The sequence below is a fragment of the Gorilla gorilla genome, chromosome 10 (assembly GCF_029281585.2).
Source record: "Gorilla gorilla gorilla isolate KB3781 chromosome 10, NHGRI_mGorGor1-v2.1_pri, whole genome shotgun sequence".
In the NCBI taxonomy this organism is placed as follows: domain Eukaryota; kingdom Metazoa; phylum Chordata; class Mammalia; order Primates; family Hominidae; genus Gorilla; species Gorilla gorilla.
In genome coordinates this window covers 96,266,476-96,282,960 of record NC_073234.2, presented here as the reverse complement: position 1 = coordinate 96,282,960, position 16,485 = coordinate 96,266,476, and the positions used below count along the sequence as shown (strand labels likewise).

The 16,485-nt window shown below is 39.5% G+C and overlaps 1 protein-coding gene across 1 annotated transcript in view; it reads left to right on the top strand.

Moving 5' to 3' along the window:
- Nucleotides 1-1,408: 1,408 nt before the first annotated feature.
- Nucleotides 1,409-16,485, top strand: part of LIN7A (lin-7 homolog A, crumbs cell polarity complex component) — a 145,541-nt gene continuing 130,464 nt past the window's right edge. The window contains exon 1 of the mRNA XM_004053624.4: nt 1,409-2,097. Within this exon, the coding sequence (XP_004053672.1) occupies nt 2,016-2,097 (82 nt within the window). The 5' untranslated portion in view covers nt 1,409-2,015. The remainder of the gene's footprint in view (nt 2,098-16,485) is intronic.

Sequence of the window (16,485 nt, the reverse complement as noted above, 5' to 3'; positions counted from 1 at the left end):
CTTCCTTTTAATAGTGCTTAGAGTACTTACTGCACAGAAGCTTATGGTTTGCTCACTGTCTCCCAAGCAAGACTAGGCAGAAAGGGGGCCATCTCATTAATCTTTGCATGATTAGCACCTAGCACAGAGCTTACCACACGGTTCCAGGGGATGTACGCTTGTATAAATAAATTTGTATATTCTTTACTGTTTTCAAAGCACAGTCACATGTATGACTCCATTAGACCCTCACAAAACTCAGTGAGATTGCAAGGTAGAATTAGTTTCCTCATATGACAGATCTCTGTGACATTGAATGATATTATTTCCATTGTATGACAGAGGAGGAAACAGGATCAGTGAGAGACTGTGTGACTTCCGAAGAGCACATAACTAAGACTCAAATGTCAAGATCAGCATTCTTTCTTAAATACTAAATAAAAATAAGCATATCGAACTACTATTTTAGGTTTGTTTTTAGGGTCTGTTAAGTCTATATATGGCCAATCATCTTTGGCTTTCCCACATTGGTGAAATGTTGTTTTTTAAAATTCTATTGTAGACTATAAAATGAAAAAGACCTTCAGAAATCCTATCTGTAATCAGAAGAAAATAGCATCAATTATATGCAAATATTTTGCTATAAAACAGTATCTGCCTTTTAGAGTTTATTGCTAGCCCAAACAATTCAGCTCTGTCACAGGAAACAAGATGGAGGCAGCTTTGTCATTTCCAATCCTGTACCCACAGTCACCCCTATTCAGCTTATAGAAGGTTTCTTTATGTTTCTTGATTTCGTAGTCAGGAAATGAATCCCTACTATGACAAGATAGTGAAAGTAGCTTTTTTATTGGGGCGAAGAGGTCACAGCCAGTATTTGAAGGCTCTTGTAATTTAATCCTGATCAACTGACTCTAAAGTCAGGTTTTTAATAACACCATCTCCCACTAGATTACAGGCTACAGGAAGTCGGAGACTAAATTGAACTCCTAAATCAAGGCGTGGCACAAGGCAATGTAACTCTTCTGTCTCAATTCCTGGCATATATGTTAATCAATCGATAAGTGGCATCTCTGAACCACTGGTTAGAAATCAACATGAAAAGTGCTAGGTACATGTTTTTCAAACGTAGTCATAGACAACCAAAATCAGTTTGGATATTAAGAGCAAAGTTTTTGTTCCTGGGTGGGTGAGGGGGAGTGTGGCATGTTTACAGGATGTGGTATGTAAAAAATTCGGAGAAAATCTGAACAGCGTGCTTGTTTCTGAGCTACATTTACTGAATTGGTAATGTATTAACAGTGGCTTGAAAAAGAAAAACTTAGCGATAGAAACTTACCTACACGTTTTTTATTTTGAAGCACTTTTAAGAGGTTTGCCTTTTTTTTTTCTCCAGGCAATATACTCAGGTCCTAAATGAACATCTACTGATGGAACGCTGGCCTTTAGACAGTTATCTTTATATGCCGTTATAGGTCAACATTCCGAAAAACTTCAACAGAAATTAACTGCAAATGTAATTACATCCCAAACATTTCTGATAATGGAAGCATTTTCTCTCTAAAGGGGATGGGATTATTGGATTAGCAATTTCTCTTAATCTGAGAAAACTCATCTCCCACTCCCTTCCCCATATCCCCTTTCCATCCTCTCTCTTCCCCCTGATACACACACGCACACGCATGCACACACGTATATTCTGACCATTTTATTAGAGTGGAAAGTTGAAAGGAAGCAGCCCGCCAGCTACACCCACCCAGCGCTCCTGGGGGTGGAATAGCAAAGTTCTAGGGCAGAGCCTTCCCTCCCAGAGCCCGGCGATGCAGTCGCTCTCGGATACCTGCTCAGCTCCGCACCGCAACTGAAGATCTGCCGCCGCGGAACAGTTGCGTCTCCATCTGGCTACCAACCCACCCAAGCTTTCTTCTCCACCACCACCACCTTCCTTCCTTCCCCCTCCTCCCCCTCCTTTCCGTCTTCCCTCTCCACCCCCGCCCCCAATCTCCTCCTTTTTTTCTCACTACGAGCGGTTGCTGATGCTGAAGCCGAGCGTCACTTCGGCTCCCACGGCAGACATGGCGACATTGACAGTGGTCCAGCCGCTCACCCTGGACAGAGGTAAGGGAGCGGCTCCCTCGCCAGGCCACCGCGTCCCCTCTCCCCTCCTCCCTCCCCCGCCTGCCAATTCCCAACGGGACACGGGACGCGCTCAGGCAGGAGGAGAAAGGGAACGAAGACGAGCCAGGAAGGCGTTCGCGCCGAGAGCAGAACACTTTCTTCCCCTTTCTCTCCCCGCTACGTTCCCGCTGCCCCTTCCCACTGTACTCGCCCCGCCGAGGGGACGCCTCCTTCTGGATCTGGGGTCCCCGCTGCCACTCCCAGCCCCTCGCCGGATCGTCTCCGGTCCTCTGGCTTTGTTGGAGCCGCTGCGCGGGGACAGCAATAGGCGCCAGGGGCTCGGGGTTGGAGAGGGGCAGAGAGCAAGCTCGCCCGGCCAGAGCCCAGAGGAGACCGGCGAGGGAGCCGCCTGTCAGCCTGCTTGGCGCAGGGGCCCGGGAGGAAGGAAGTTTGTCCAGGCGCCGGAGGGCGAGGGTCGGTCCAACTGCTGGAGTCCCGGCGGCCACTCGGAGGGGGGCGGGCTGGGCGCACCCCGGGGCGGCAGGGCGCACAGTGGCGGGGCTGCAGCAAGCAGGGAGCTGCCCTCTGCCGAAAGGGCAAGGCAGAGCGCGGGGAGCCGAGCCCCAGCAGCCGAGATCGGCTCTCCGCGGCTTCGCGTTCGAAAGCGGAGAGGGTCGCGTCTGGTCCCGCCGCCGGCAGCTCCCGGTCGGTAGCAACTCTCGGCTTCTCCCGCGCCAGCCTCTCTTGTCCTCTCCCAGCTCGGTGCCACTGCGGCCCCCAGGCTGCGGAAGGCTCGGGGACAAAGCGCAGGTCGGGTTAAAATTCAACTTCTGACCTGCCATCCAGTGAGTCCTGCTCTCTGACTTGAACGGGGAAAGTGTTCGCTTCCTCCCCAGGACGCCCCCACCAAGCTCAGGGATGGAGTCCTCTGCTGCGATCGGGGCCTCACTGGTGCACCCGTGTGGGGTTATACCTGTCCCTGAGTGTGTGGGTTTCCTTCCTGGCTTCCAGCGTCCAGTGATGAAGGCGCACGAGTCCTACGGCTCTGCAGAGGAGGACACCCTCTAGTCCCTCTCCGCAGCCGCCGGATTTAGGACCCTGGGCGGCCATTTGGAAATGGTGTACTCAGAAGAAAATGATTTAGTCCGATGTACCTCTAAAAATTTTCTTTCTAGAGGATTAAACTGAACGATGGGCAAGGCAAAAGAGCATCCTGCTGAGAGTACAGTAACAAAGCCAGTGAACTCAGTTTGAGGTTTTTAATTTGGAGAGACTGTGGGTGACTTTAACGCAATCTGTTGGCGCCAGAACAGATGTTATGTGGTGCCCATAGCAACCTTTCTTAGGGTAAGAGTTGAAAAATAAAATGTAATTGATTTTATATTAGAAAATGTTGATTTGTAAGCTGGCAAAATTAATAACAGTAGTTAAAGACCTCAGAAATCCATTGTATAATCCATGATTTTACCCACAATATCATCATCTGCACTAAGCAGGATAAATCCATTGCCGGTAAGAACCAAACAGATGGCAAGCTATCAGAAACTATGGGCTTCCCAAGTATTTATGTTTTAATGTAATGAGCTCTTATATTGTCCCATTACAAAATCACAGTCGTTAAACATCCCAAATCAAGTGACTACGTTAGGAGCAAAAACTCCAAGAAGATTGCATACCTGAGTCATTTTATATACTACCACTACTACTAATAATACAAATATTTCAATGTTGGGTTTTACCTTAGCCCTTAGATGCCTCAGTCAGTTGATGAGAGGAGGTGCTAATCGGACTAAGATTTATTTTTAAAGTTTGCTCTTGTTCACAGCCAAACTCTACTTGTCCTTCTGAGTGTAATTATGTACATGCAGTAGCTCAGGAGACAAGCAGGGTTACCCTGTGGATGAGTCTGAAAAAATTCATCAGCAGCTCATGGAAAATCTACAACCAAGAGATGATGGGTTATTGGCATCACCACTGAGCATAAAGTCAATATATATAAATATTGTTCTCTGTATCTTATTCAAATATGATTAATTACTTTCATTATTAAACTGATGAAGGAAAAGGTTCTAAAAATTTCCCTTCAAAAAAGGTGCATTTTTAAAGAGGCAACCCAGTATTACATATCTGGGTCCTAGCTGCAACTCTGATACTCACTCTGCATACATCAGCCTCTCTGGACATCAGATTCTCTCTGTGCCACATCAGGAGTTTGAATTAGATGATTCTAACACTGTGCAGCTTTAGCAGTCTATAATTCAATTAATTAGAGTTAGGACTCAGTTTTTGGTCACCTACTGGGAGATTTTCCAGATCACCTCTCTCCCAGTCTGCTTTGGTACCCTTTGATGCGCTCTAAATTGACTTGCTGCTTTGGCCCCATTAAAGCATTTATCACACTCTGTTGCATTTGTCTATCCCTATTGGATAGAACTCCGTGAGGGAAGACACCATTTCTAAATTCATCTTTGAATTCTCAGTGTCTGCTATAGTCCCTGACTCACAGTACAATAAAAAAATAATGTTAAGTTGGTGTAAGTAAACTCAGGATAGCAGTAACTTAAGCAATGTTAAAATATAGTGATTTCCTAGTGAACTGAGGTGCATTTCATAGATTCACAGTATTTTAACCATGGAAAGGATGATAGTGATAACATAGGCCAGAGATTCTCAACCTAGCTTTCCCCTATACACTTGATGGATTGCCGTCAGTAACAATAGCTCACTAAAACTGTGATGTTTAACCAGGAGGAATTGTGGCAGGTGGGCAAAGGAGAGGAAGGGAGGAAGGTGCTTGACAAAGCCTCCCAAGGGCATCCCAGCAAATCTGAATATACAATCCACAATTTTAGAGCTGCTAGTTCTTTTTTGGTATCTTCATTTTACAAACGAGAAGGCATGAAAAAGTGATGATAAGAGATATTTTCAAGTTGCTCTACTATTTAGTGGAGATTTTTATATTACAATTGAATTATTTTTGCTTGCTACCTTTTGACATCATACATGGATATAGTCTTCAGGGCAAATATTTTAAGCAAACAAATCAAAGCTAGGGATCGAAATTAAGATTTACTGCTTTCCAAATTTGAAAGATATATCTGAAAGCAAGAAACTCACAAGTCTGCACCTAGCTTCTTGGGTCTGCTCTGGGAAGTAAGCTTTTTCAGGGTCTAGGCTGGGCCCCAAAAGGATGAACAAGGTGATTTCAGATTTTCATGGCCCTGTGCCTATCCAAAACTCTTTTTGATCTGCCATTAAGACCTGAGTTCAACCCTGTAAAGGCCTCTGGGTGGTTATGGTCATTGTAAGTTCTTATTGACTTTGGTCCCAGTCCTTGATATCCTTCACTTAATGAGTACCTATCATAAGCCAGACCCTATTGTGGGATTGGTACACACTGGTGTGATAAAGAGACATAATTCTACTTTTTGTGGTAATTAGAACCTACTAGGAGAGGGAGATTAAAATACACACAGAGGCAAATATTAATTCATTCAATATTCATTTATCACCTACTATATGCAAGATGCTGGAGGAATACCAGAAACAAAAGTTTCTGCTTTTGTAGTCCTTACGAGTCTAATGGGAGAGACGGATGATAAGTAAGGGCTTAATTAATTAATTTAAAAAATAAATATTGTGCACCAGACTTACGCCAAACATTGTTTTATACACTGTGCCAGTGCTAATGAACAAAATAAATAAAATCTAATGGCATTTGCATGCTAATGAGAGTCACACAATGAACACATACATATACAACTACAAGTGCCAAGGAGAAGAAATAAAACTGGGTAAAGGAGAGTGCTATAAATGGGGGCTGCTCTTTTAGATGTGTTAGTAAAGGAACACCCTCCTGAGTCAGTGACATTTGAGAAGAGCCCTGTAGAAAGTGAGGAGGCAAAGTTGCAGATACCTGGGGAAATGTCCTCAGGAGGGGGAACTCCTGTGCATACTGGGAACACCCAGGAAGGTCAGTGTGAAAAAGTGAGAGAGGGAAGAATATGAAAAATGGGATGTGTAAAGTTGGTAGCCAGGGGTCAGATGATGTAACTCATAATTAGAATTTCAGATTAGTTGAAAATTTGAAGTGCTCTGAAGAAAATAAACATGTGGTTGGAATAGAGAATAACAGAGAAGGGCCTGTTTGGTTAGCATTGGTCGAGGAAGGCTCACTGAGAAAGCAAAATTTAAACTATGTTTTGGTGTATTAGATTAATAAGATCCTTAGGAAAAGCATTCTGGAGAGAGTGAAGAGTATACATAAAAGCAGGTCCACAGTCACAACTTATCTGTCTTTCAGTTTTTACATTTATAACCAAGAAAATGATCAAAAACTGAAATTACCAAGAAATAATAATGCATTAATTATGCATCCTGGGGTAGAAATTTAATTATATATGCCAAGAAAATCTATAGATCAGCTTTTTGCTTCTTTGTATTACAAGGCTAAAACATCATATATTATAATTAGATTTTTAGAAATATACTGAGCACTGTAATTTACATGTCACTGTGCATAAATCTACATGTTGAATCCAAGTGGTCATAAGAGGAGATATATTCAATTTTAGTCCAATATTTTATGTTAGACAGTGGTATAGAAAGTAGTACATGTCATTTACCCTTGTAACAAAGAGAAGATACTGATAAGGAGATTAGTGTGGAATTCTTCTCTTCCAGACCTTAAAATGTTCATAGCAACTCTTCTCTACATCAGAGGTTAGTTTGCTCAGATTTTAATCTTTAAAACCAGGAATGACCTTCAGCTAAACTCAAGGGAACAAAGCAGAATGCAATCCTTAATACTTAACACGTGGATATTAAAGAACGTAGAAATGCTTCAGGAATTAAAGACCGCGTGGATTTAGGGACTTTCTAAAGTATGGTAGCTCCAATTCTCCTTCACTTTTCATCTCAAGGTCAGAGAAGATAATACAAAATAACTCTTCAAATTTTACTTTTGCTTACTCTGTTCCCTTAACTTTTAAGCCAAATGGCTCTTGAATACTCATGGCTTATGAAGGAATAATACAAAACCAACTCTTGGAGAAAAATGAACAATTAAAACATTTCTAATACTTTCCTTGTGACATGATTAGTAGCTTCCAATCTGCGTTTAAATGCTTACATAAGATACAGGGTTGGTATTACTATCATCTAACTTTTCCGTGAGTTAAATTCATTTTGGACAAGTTGCAAAAATGAAAATGGAAATCTTTATTTCTTGGCTTCTAAAATAAGTCGTAATTTAAAATATTGATTAAACAAATCCTAGTGTGCTTTTCATTTAAGACAAATCAAACTTTTGTCCTTTAAAAAATCTGCTATAAAACCAAGAACTTTTATTTTGTGGATTTCAACCTTATGGAAAACAAGTATAAGAACAAAAATTGAATGCAAATAACTATCCCATGGGTGCCACACTTGTCATAGAATTTGTGATACATTACAGTTTTTCTCTTTTCCCTTTTCACTTTTCAAGGCAGGCAGAGCTTATTACTTCATGCGTCTTCCGATTCAAGCCCTGGGAAGCCTATAGGTTTTCTAATCAGCTTTATTCACTGGTTTTTATAAAATCTGTATTTGCCAGAAAATTGCTTTTGCTTACACTCCAGAGGGGTTTGCCCCTTCTCTTACTCCTAGTTTGTTTGTTTGTTTTAATTTGACATGGAGAAAGATTAAGGAAGAAGGAAAATAAAAATTAGGTTAGTCTTTATGTCGTTTTCAAGATGTATGCCCTGGTGTTTTGATCAGGGGTAGAAAAGAGGAGGGCTGACTATATTTTATGTCTCTTTTCCTAAATCCTTCCCATAGCACCAGCCACATGTGTTTTAGTGTACAAACAAGTAAGCGCTTGCTTGCTCTCTTATATTTTCTCTGGGCTCCAGCAAATATTAAAAAATTGAACTGAACTTTTTTATTTCTTTGTAAATCAATGAGTGTTTCCTTTCACACTATATAGTTACAAAACACTCCAGGAGTTTTCCTTTTTTTTTTTTTCTTTTTGACAGAGTCTTGCTCTGTTGCCCAGGCAGGAGTGTGGTGGTGTGATCTCGGCTCACTGCAACCTCAGCCTTTTGGGTTTAAGCGATTCTCTGGCCTCAGCCTCCCGAGGAGGCAACAGGCAACACCACCAGGCCCAGCTGATGTTTTTGTATTTTTTAATAGAGACGGGTTTTTGCCATGTTGGCCAGGCTGGTCTGGAACTCCTGACCTCAGGTGATGCGCGTGCCTCAGCCTCCCAAAGTGCTGGAATTGCAGGCAAGAGCCACTGCACCCAGCCTGTTTTTTATTTGATAATTAAAAGTTACAAAGAGAATGACTCAAATCTCTAAAGCATTTTGGTTACAAAAATAAGAAATTTGGTGAATCCTTTCTAGTTTGGTGTGTCATTCATCCGAGCCCTGAAATGTATTTGGTGTGCTCCTGTCAGTTATGAAATTAATGCTCTTGCTTATGAGTGTTGTTTTTCAGGGATCACAACTAAGGCCTAGCTCTTAAGTAGAGGAAAGAAAACATCTAGGGAGTACTATCAAATAGGAAGGTGTCCTGGGGATTAGAGATGGTGTTATATGCACAATGCCAGTATCTCTTTGAGTTCTTTTCTTAAAGTCATGACATTTGCCTGTTAGGATATACTTTCCATCAGGTCAGAGACCATGTCGGGTTTGTTTATGTAGAACCCAGCACATTGTGTGGCACATAGTTGGCAAGCTCTTTGTATTTGTTGATTGAATGAGTGAATGAATGAATAAAATTGGCTTAGCAAGACTTAGCTGTCTTGGATTATTCTTAATGCAACAAAACAAAACAAAAGCCTTCTAACCTAAAATAATGCAAAAGTAGTGGCTACCTTAGGATGTCACTTTGCCTCTCTGTGTATGTAGCTGGCTCCTACAAGTGTAGTGCTCTCCAGGGCCAAGAAAGAATGTGAGGTGTTGGTTTTGATAGTCATAGCCCTGTTTCAGTTGTCTGCATTTACCCTGCTGTTTTAACTTATGAGTGGAATCGCACAAGCTAATGTCAGAATACAACTGAAAAGGTTTTTTAAATGGGTGGAGTTGCTATAGAATTGCCCCCTTCCACACACATATATATAAGCTACACTTTTCAATTTTTTTAACCATAAATACATGAATGACAGAACTATGTCCTAATAAACAAATTAAAATGGATTTAACTTGAACTCACTCTGCACTACCAAATGTGAACTTAACCTTAAAAATTGTGTTAATTTCATCCATGCCTTAGTTCTGGTTTATTCAATTGAGATCTTTAAAAAAAAAGATTGAATTTTGCTAAGTAATATACTAACTGAATTCAAACACTTGTCCAATAAAAATAAATATGCCTGAAAACCACTTGAAAAAAATCATGAGGGATTGAAACTTATTTTGTAGTTATATTCAAGTATCTACCTATCTTGGACATAAAACTAGGGTGTCTAATTTCCATTGATGGTAATTTTCCTTAGAAACAATATAGCTAGTCCAAGTCTAACTGTTTGTGCAACTTTTGTTTACTTGCCCAGTGTGGAGATAGTTATATTTCAATATAACATCTTTTGCTTTTAAATTAATCAACGGATTACCTTTAACTAAAAAAAGATAGAATAATGGGAGTCACTACATGGCTATAAGATTTAAACCCATAAGATATATGGAGAAACATAGCATGAAATCACAGCTGGGTCTATTTAACAATAATGAAGAAAAATGGGGAATATAGTTGAGGGACTGCTGAAAGTGATTTTTGAGGAAAATTGGAGAAGAGCAGTAATTGCTGATGGACAAATAACCTGGCTTCCAAAAAGATGACAAAGGTGTTTTGGGAAACTATAGGGAAATCTATTTGTTGCCTCTTGGCCCATATATATATTTTAAAATATATATAAAATGTGTGTGTGTGTATACATATATATATTTAAAAGAATGAGATATTGGTACTTGGAAAAGAAAGTGGTGATCCCAGAGGCTACGTGGAAAATCACTAAGAGTAGACCTTGCAGAAGTTCAGACATATGCCATAGTCTCATTATATATTCATGACCCCACAACTCTCACAGACGCCTTGTGGAAAATGTGGAAATACATAAAGTGGATTATTGCATTGTTGGATTTCTAGTAGAAACACTTCTCCAAGGAAGTCTGGCTCATGGTCTTGTTCGGCACTGTTACCAATATTTTGAATGAGCACCATAGAATATATTTTAACAAACTTTACAGGTGACTAAGCTAGGAGGAATAACAAATAATTTGGCCAACCCTACCAATATTATAAAATTATTCCTAGCTCGAATGGCAGGTTACAATAAAAGAGATAAAATTTAGAGGAAATGAATGTAGCCTTCATTTATTAGATTGAATCAAATTAGAATGCTGATTGCATATTGATTGTACTGGTGTCTGACTGGAATAATCTGGTTTAAGAGTACTTTATTTGGAAAAGATTGAGGACTTTATTTATTAGGTTGCTGCAAAAGTAATTGAGGTTTTTGCCATTGAAGGTAATATCAAAGACTACAATTACTTTTGCACCAACATAATAATAAATTCATCATGAGCAGTGTGATTAAATTATCAAAATATTATAAAAACTCTCTGGAAAATTAAATATAAAACTAGTTAATATTAATAATGTAGAAAAACACTAATACAGCATACCCTAGCAGGGATTATTTAAAAGATATTAGAATAACTGTATTGGTATATTAATCATGTTAATAATAAGTTTTAAAACATGATGAAAATTAAACTCAATACAATACAAAAATTAACTCAAGATGGATTAAAGACTTAAATTTAAGACCTAAAATCATAAAAAACCCTAGAAGAAAACCTAGGCAATACCATTCAGGACATAGGCATGGGCAAAGACTTCATGACTGAAACACCAAAAGCAAATGGCAACAAAAGCCAAAATAGACAAATGGGATCTAATTAAACTAAAGAGCTTCTGAACAGCAAAAGAAACTATCATCAGAGAGAACAGGCAACCTACAGAATGGGAGAAAATTTTTGCAATCTACCCATCTGACAGAAGACTAATATCCAGAATCTACAAAGAAACAAATTTACAAGAAAAAAACAAACAACCCCATCAAAAAATGGGCAACAGATATGAACAGACATTCCTCAAAAGAAGACATTTATGCAGCCAACAGACACGTGAATGTCATCACTGGTCATCAGAGAAATGCAAATCAAATCCACAATGGGATGCCATCTCACACCAGTTAGAATGGCGATCATTAAAAAGTCAGGAAACAGATGCTGGAGAGGATGTGGAGAAATAGAAACACTTTTACACTCTTGGTGGGAGTGTAAATTAGTTCAACCATTGTGGAAGACAGTGTGGCGATCCCTCAAGGATCTAGAACTAGAAATGCTACTTGACCCAGCGATCCCATTACTGGGTATATATCCAAAGGATTATAAATCATGCTACTATAAAGACACATGCACATGTATATTTATTGCAGCACTATTCACAACAGCAAAGACTTGGAACCAACCCAAATGTCCATCAATGATAGACTGGATTAAGAAAATGTGGCACATATACACCATGGAATACTATGCAGCCATAAAAAAGGATGAGTTAATGTCCTTTGCAGGGACATGAATGAAGCTGGAAACCATCATTCTCAGCAAACTATCACAAGGACAGAAAACCAAACACCGCATATTCTCACTCATAGATGGGAATTGAACAATGAGAACACATGGACACAGGGTGGGGAACATCACACAGCCAGGCCTGTCGGGAGGTGGGGGGATGGGGAGGGATAGCTTGAGGAGAAATACCTAATGTAAATGACGAGTTGACGGGTGCAGCAAACCAACGTGGCACATGTATACCTATGCAACAAACCTGCACATTGTGCACATGTACCCTAGAACTTAAAGTATAATTTTAAAAAAATGATGAAAAACAAATTCAGAGTTAGCAGTTTTTCTCAACTGAGACACCATTGGTAGTTAGGGCGCTAAGTTTATTTGTCATATAAGAGGTTTAGTATCCTCAGTTCCCAGGAGCTAAATGCCAGCTTGAATCACACTGTGTTAACTGAAAATACCCAATGAATTTCCACATTCCCCTTTTAAAGGCAGTTCTATCCCATCTAGTTGAGAACCATCAGTGTCCAAAAAAGTAGGATAGTTCAACATTAGAAAATACTTTACTGTGGCCGGGCGTGGTGGCTCACGCCTGCAATCCCAGCACTTTGGGAGGCCAAGGCAGGCAGATCACGAGGTCAGGAGCTCCAGACCACGGTGAAACCCCGTCTCTGCCAAAAATACAAAAAATTAGCTGGGCGCGGTGGCGGGCGCCTGTAGTCCCAGCTACTCGGGAGGCTGAGGCAGGTGAATGGCCTGAACCCGGATGGCGGAGCTTGCAGTGAGCCGAGATCACGCCACTGCACTCCAGCCTGGGTGACAGAGCGAGACTCCGTCTCAAAAAAAAAAAAAAAAAGAAAAAAGGAAAGAAAATAGTTTACTGTAACTCTTTACACTAACAGATTAAAGGAGAAAAACCATATCATTTTACTATATATTGATAAAGGCATGTGATGAAAGATAACATTAATATCTGATTAAAAAACAACTTTTAGTAATCTCTAAGTAGAGGACTTCCTTAACTTGACAAACACTAGGCATGAAATGGCGCCAATGTCAATTTTTTTTTTTTTTTTTTTTTGAGATGGAGTCTCGCACTGTCGCCCAGGCTGGAGTGCTGTGGTGCGATCTCGGCTTACTGTAAGCTCCACCTCCCGGGTTCAACCATTCTCCTGCCTCAGCCTCCCCAGTAGGTGGGACTACAGGCTCCCACCACCATGCCCGGCTAATTTCTTGTATTTTTAGTAGAGACGGGGTTTCACCGTGTTAGCCACCATGGTCTTGATCTCCTGACCTCGTGATCCACCTGCCTTGGCCTCCCAAAGTGCTGGGATTGTCAAATATTACATTTAGAGGTGAGAGAGTGAACATTTCGGTTCACATCACATCAAACAAAGCACAAAAATGATTTAACCAATGTTATAAAACAATAAATAACAAAATATTAAATAGAAACTGTCAAAGTAATTATTTCCAGATTGATTGTCAACTACAAAGCTATTAGATAATATTAGTGAATTTGCTAAGGTTATACAACCTTTCATATGCACAAATCAATGATCCTATTTCTAAATAGTGTCCAAAAAAATCAATCCCTTATATTCAAATAATAAGTTAAAAATTGATGGAAAAGTAATTTATAACAAAGAAGGAATTTTAAAAATAGGAATGAAAATAGGAACAAAAAAGCTAAAATTATATTTTTGAATGCTTTCTGTATGTCATGTTTACTCTAGGGAGGGAGATACAGAAATAAACAAGATAGATTCTCTGTTAGTGATTGTGCTTATGTTCTAGTTAAGTCAACAGATAAAATATTTAAATAAGTAAACAAATAGTATGATTCCAGAGAGCAAAGTGCAGAGAAGAAAAGTTAACAGCGGAATAGGACTGAAAGCTACAGCATGAGATTCTGGAAGGGCTCTCCAAGGAGGTGACATTACAGCAGAAACAACCATGCGACAATCTGGAAGAACACTTTGAGAAGAGGAAAGAGCTAGTGCAATGATGATCATCTTGGAGGATGCAAGCAATAGCAAGCAGTAACTAGAAGAAAGAAAATAAAGAGGAGAATGGAACAGATGGATAGAGGGTGGTAGTCAGGTATTAATGCCTATTTTACAAGATTGTTGTGAGGATTAAATGAGATAATGGACAGCAAAATACTGTGCAAACTGTAAAGTGACATTTTAATACTATTTTCCTCAAGTTTCTATTGCACTAGAAGTCATTTCTGGAGTATTGTATTGTTTGGGAAGTCACATCTTTCTGTATTTAAAACCATACACTCCAGAGCCCATCCTGCCTGGGTTTGAATCACGGCTTTTCTACTTAATAGCTCTCCAATTTCCCTCAAAGTTACTTGAATAAGTCTCAGTTTTCTTATCTGTAAAACGGAAAATAGTAATAATAGCACTGACCCGATAAAGTTGTTGGTTTTAAATGAGTTAATGTGTATAAAGCACACAGAACAGGCCTGACATATAGTAACTACCCAACAATGATGATTATTTCTTTGCTGAGTCCTGGATATCATGTGCTTCCACCCTCCTGCCAAGAGACAAGGACAGAGAATGTTTGCTGCCTTCAGGCTATATGAAGAGGCAAGGGCTCAGTTTATTTTGGTATCTCCAGAAGCAGGAAGCACTTGGAGATGCCTGGAGGTTCAAATAAAAATTGCCCTGTATACTCACCTAATTTGCCATCCTGCTCTTGCCCCAAATCACATACTTCTTGATGTTTCAATTAACACGTTTTAAATAATTCTATTAGAACACTTACCACATGAGGTTGAAATTTTCTTCTATATGGCTGTCACCCTAAAAATATGTGTTTTAATATATATCTTTCCGTACTCATTGCCTATCACAGTGCTTGAAAGATATGTGCTCAAACATTTGCTGAGTAAATTAGTGGTTTGTCTTCAAATATTGCAGTTTTAGAGGGTAAAACTGGGTAAATGAGCGAAGGATATAAACTGACATTTTTTATTCAAGAAAAAATTTCCTACATTTATTCTCTTTAAAATTAGACTCAGGCAGTGCCTTCTGGGAATTAATGAACATCATATTAGTGGAAATGGACAGACAAAATTGAATAACAATTTGTAAAAGTTGTTACAGATGGATTTTGAGATTCAGTGATAGTTCAGGACAGGAGTTAGAGTTTATGTAGATGTTCAGCTGTCTTATTTTATTTTTCTAATATAAGCTAATCATATACAGATATCAAATGTGTACTAAGTAAATGACTGGGGTAAATATAACCAAGAGTGACTTTTAACTTTCTTTTTAGTTCTGTTTAATTGCAATGCATCACATAATGCTGAGAGAGGCAAACATGGCTTTAGGGGTGTGAGCTTTGGATCCAGATGGCTGAGTCCCAGCCCTGTCTATCCCTGCTTCATCCTAGCCATATAACCTTGACCTGCTACTATCCTTTCTGTACTTTAGTTTTCCTCTGTAAAACTGAAAATAATTATAGTCTCTACCATATAAGGTTGCTGTAAATATCTAATGAGAAAACACATGCAAGTGCTTAGAACACGACCAGGTCCATAGTAAGTGCTCAACAATTATTTTATTCTCCACCTCTTCTCCCCAGGGGTGCATTTTCCCCAATGCAATAAATGAAAGATTGCATGGGCTTCAGATTTAGATACACATGGATTTGAATTGCAGTTCTGCCACTTACCATCTATGAAAGCTTTGAATATTGCTACCGTCTCCACACTGTATTTCTTTCATCTTTAATATAGGAATTATGACACCCAGTTTGCATGGTGACACATTCCTTTGATTATTCTTTCCTTTGCTTAGCCATTCAGTGTAAAGTAAATGATAGCCTAATGAGTGCCCAGTACCAAGGCAGGGCTAGGGAAAGAGCTAATATTCTAGGGAAGAAGACAGTTATTATGCAGATAATTTAGAATAACATATTTTGAGTAGGATAACAACAGCTCACATACACTGAATATTTACTACATGACAGACATAGTGCTTAGCACTTTTCATGTTTCATTTTAATTAATCTTCACAATAAACTTATAAGGCAACAAGCCTCACAACAAACTTTCATTTCAATTAATCTTCACAACAAACAAAATGCAAAACATTATTTGTATTTTGAAGAATTGAGAATTGAGGCATAAAGAGGCTAAACAAAGAGGAATGGAGCTCGGTCTGGTTGATTCTTGAGAACTTAAGCTTAACCACTAGACTATACTGTCAACAGCAAGTGCATAGGTCAGTAATAGAATCTATAGCAAGCTCTGAGGAACATGAACTTGCAAGGAACAACTGAGGCACAGGTGCTTGCAAAGACTTCAAAGAACAGACAGGTAGAAGGCACACCAGGAGAGTATGTTGTATGAGGAAAAAAAGGACGGAACTTTGTACGATGCTTACAAAAAGAACTTACGTAGCAATGTTGGTAAAGCAATTTAAAAATGTAATATATTTTTAAGGTCCAGCACAATTATTGAAAAATAGCAGATGTTAAATAAATGATTGTGCTTATTAATAGTGGTTATTAATTTCTTAGTACAAAAGGCAAAAATACCCATAGACAGTGTATTAGGCAGGGTTTTTCAGAGACACAGAGCCAGCAAGATATACAGCTATAAATTTAAGAGAGAGGACTTATCAGAGGAATTGGCTCACACAATTATGGAGGCTAAGAAGACCCACAGGCCCCTCAGAACCAGGAAAGCCAGCGGTGTAACTCTCAGTTTGAGACAGAAAGCCTGAGAACCCCAATGGGTTGCTGG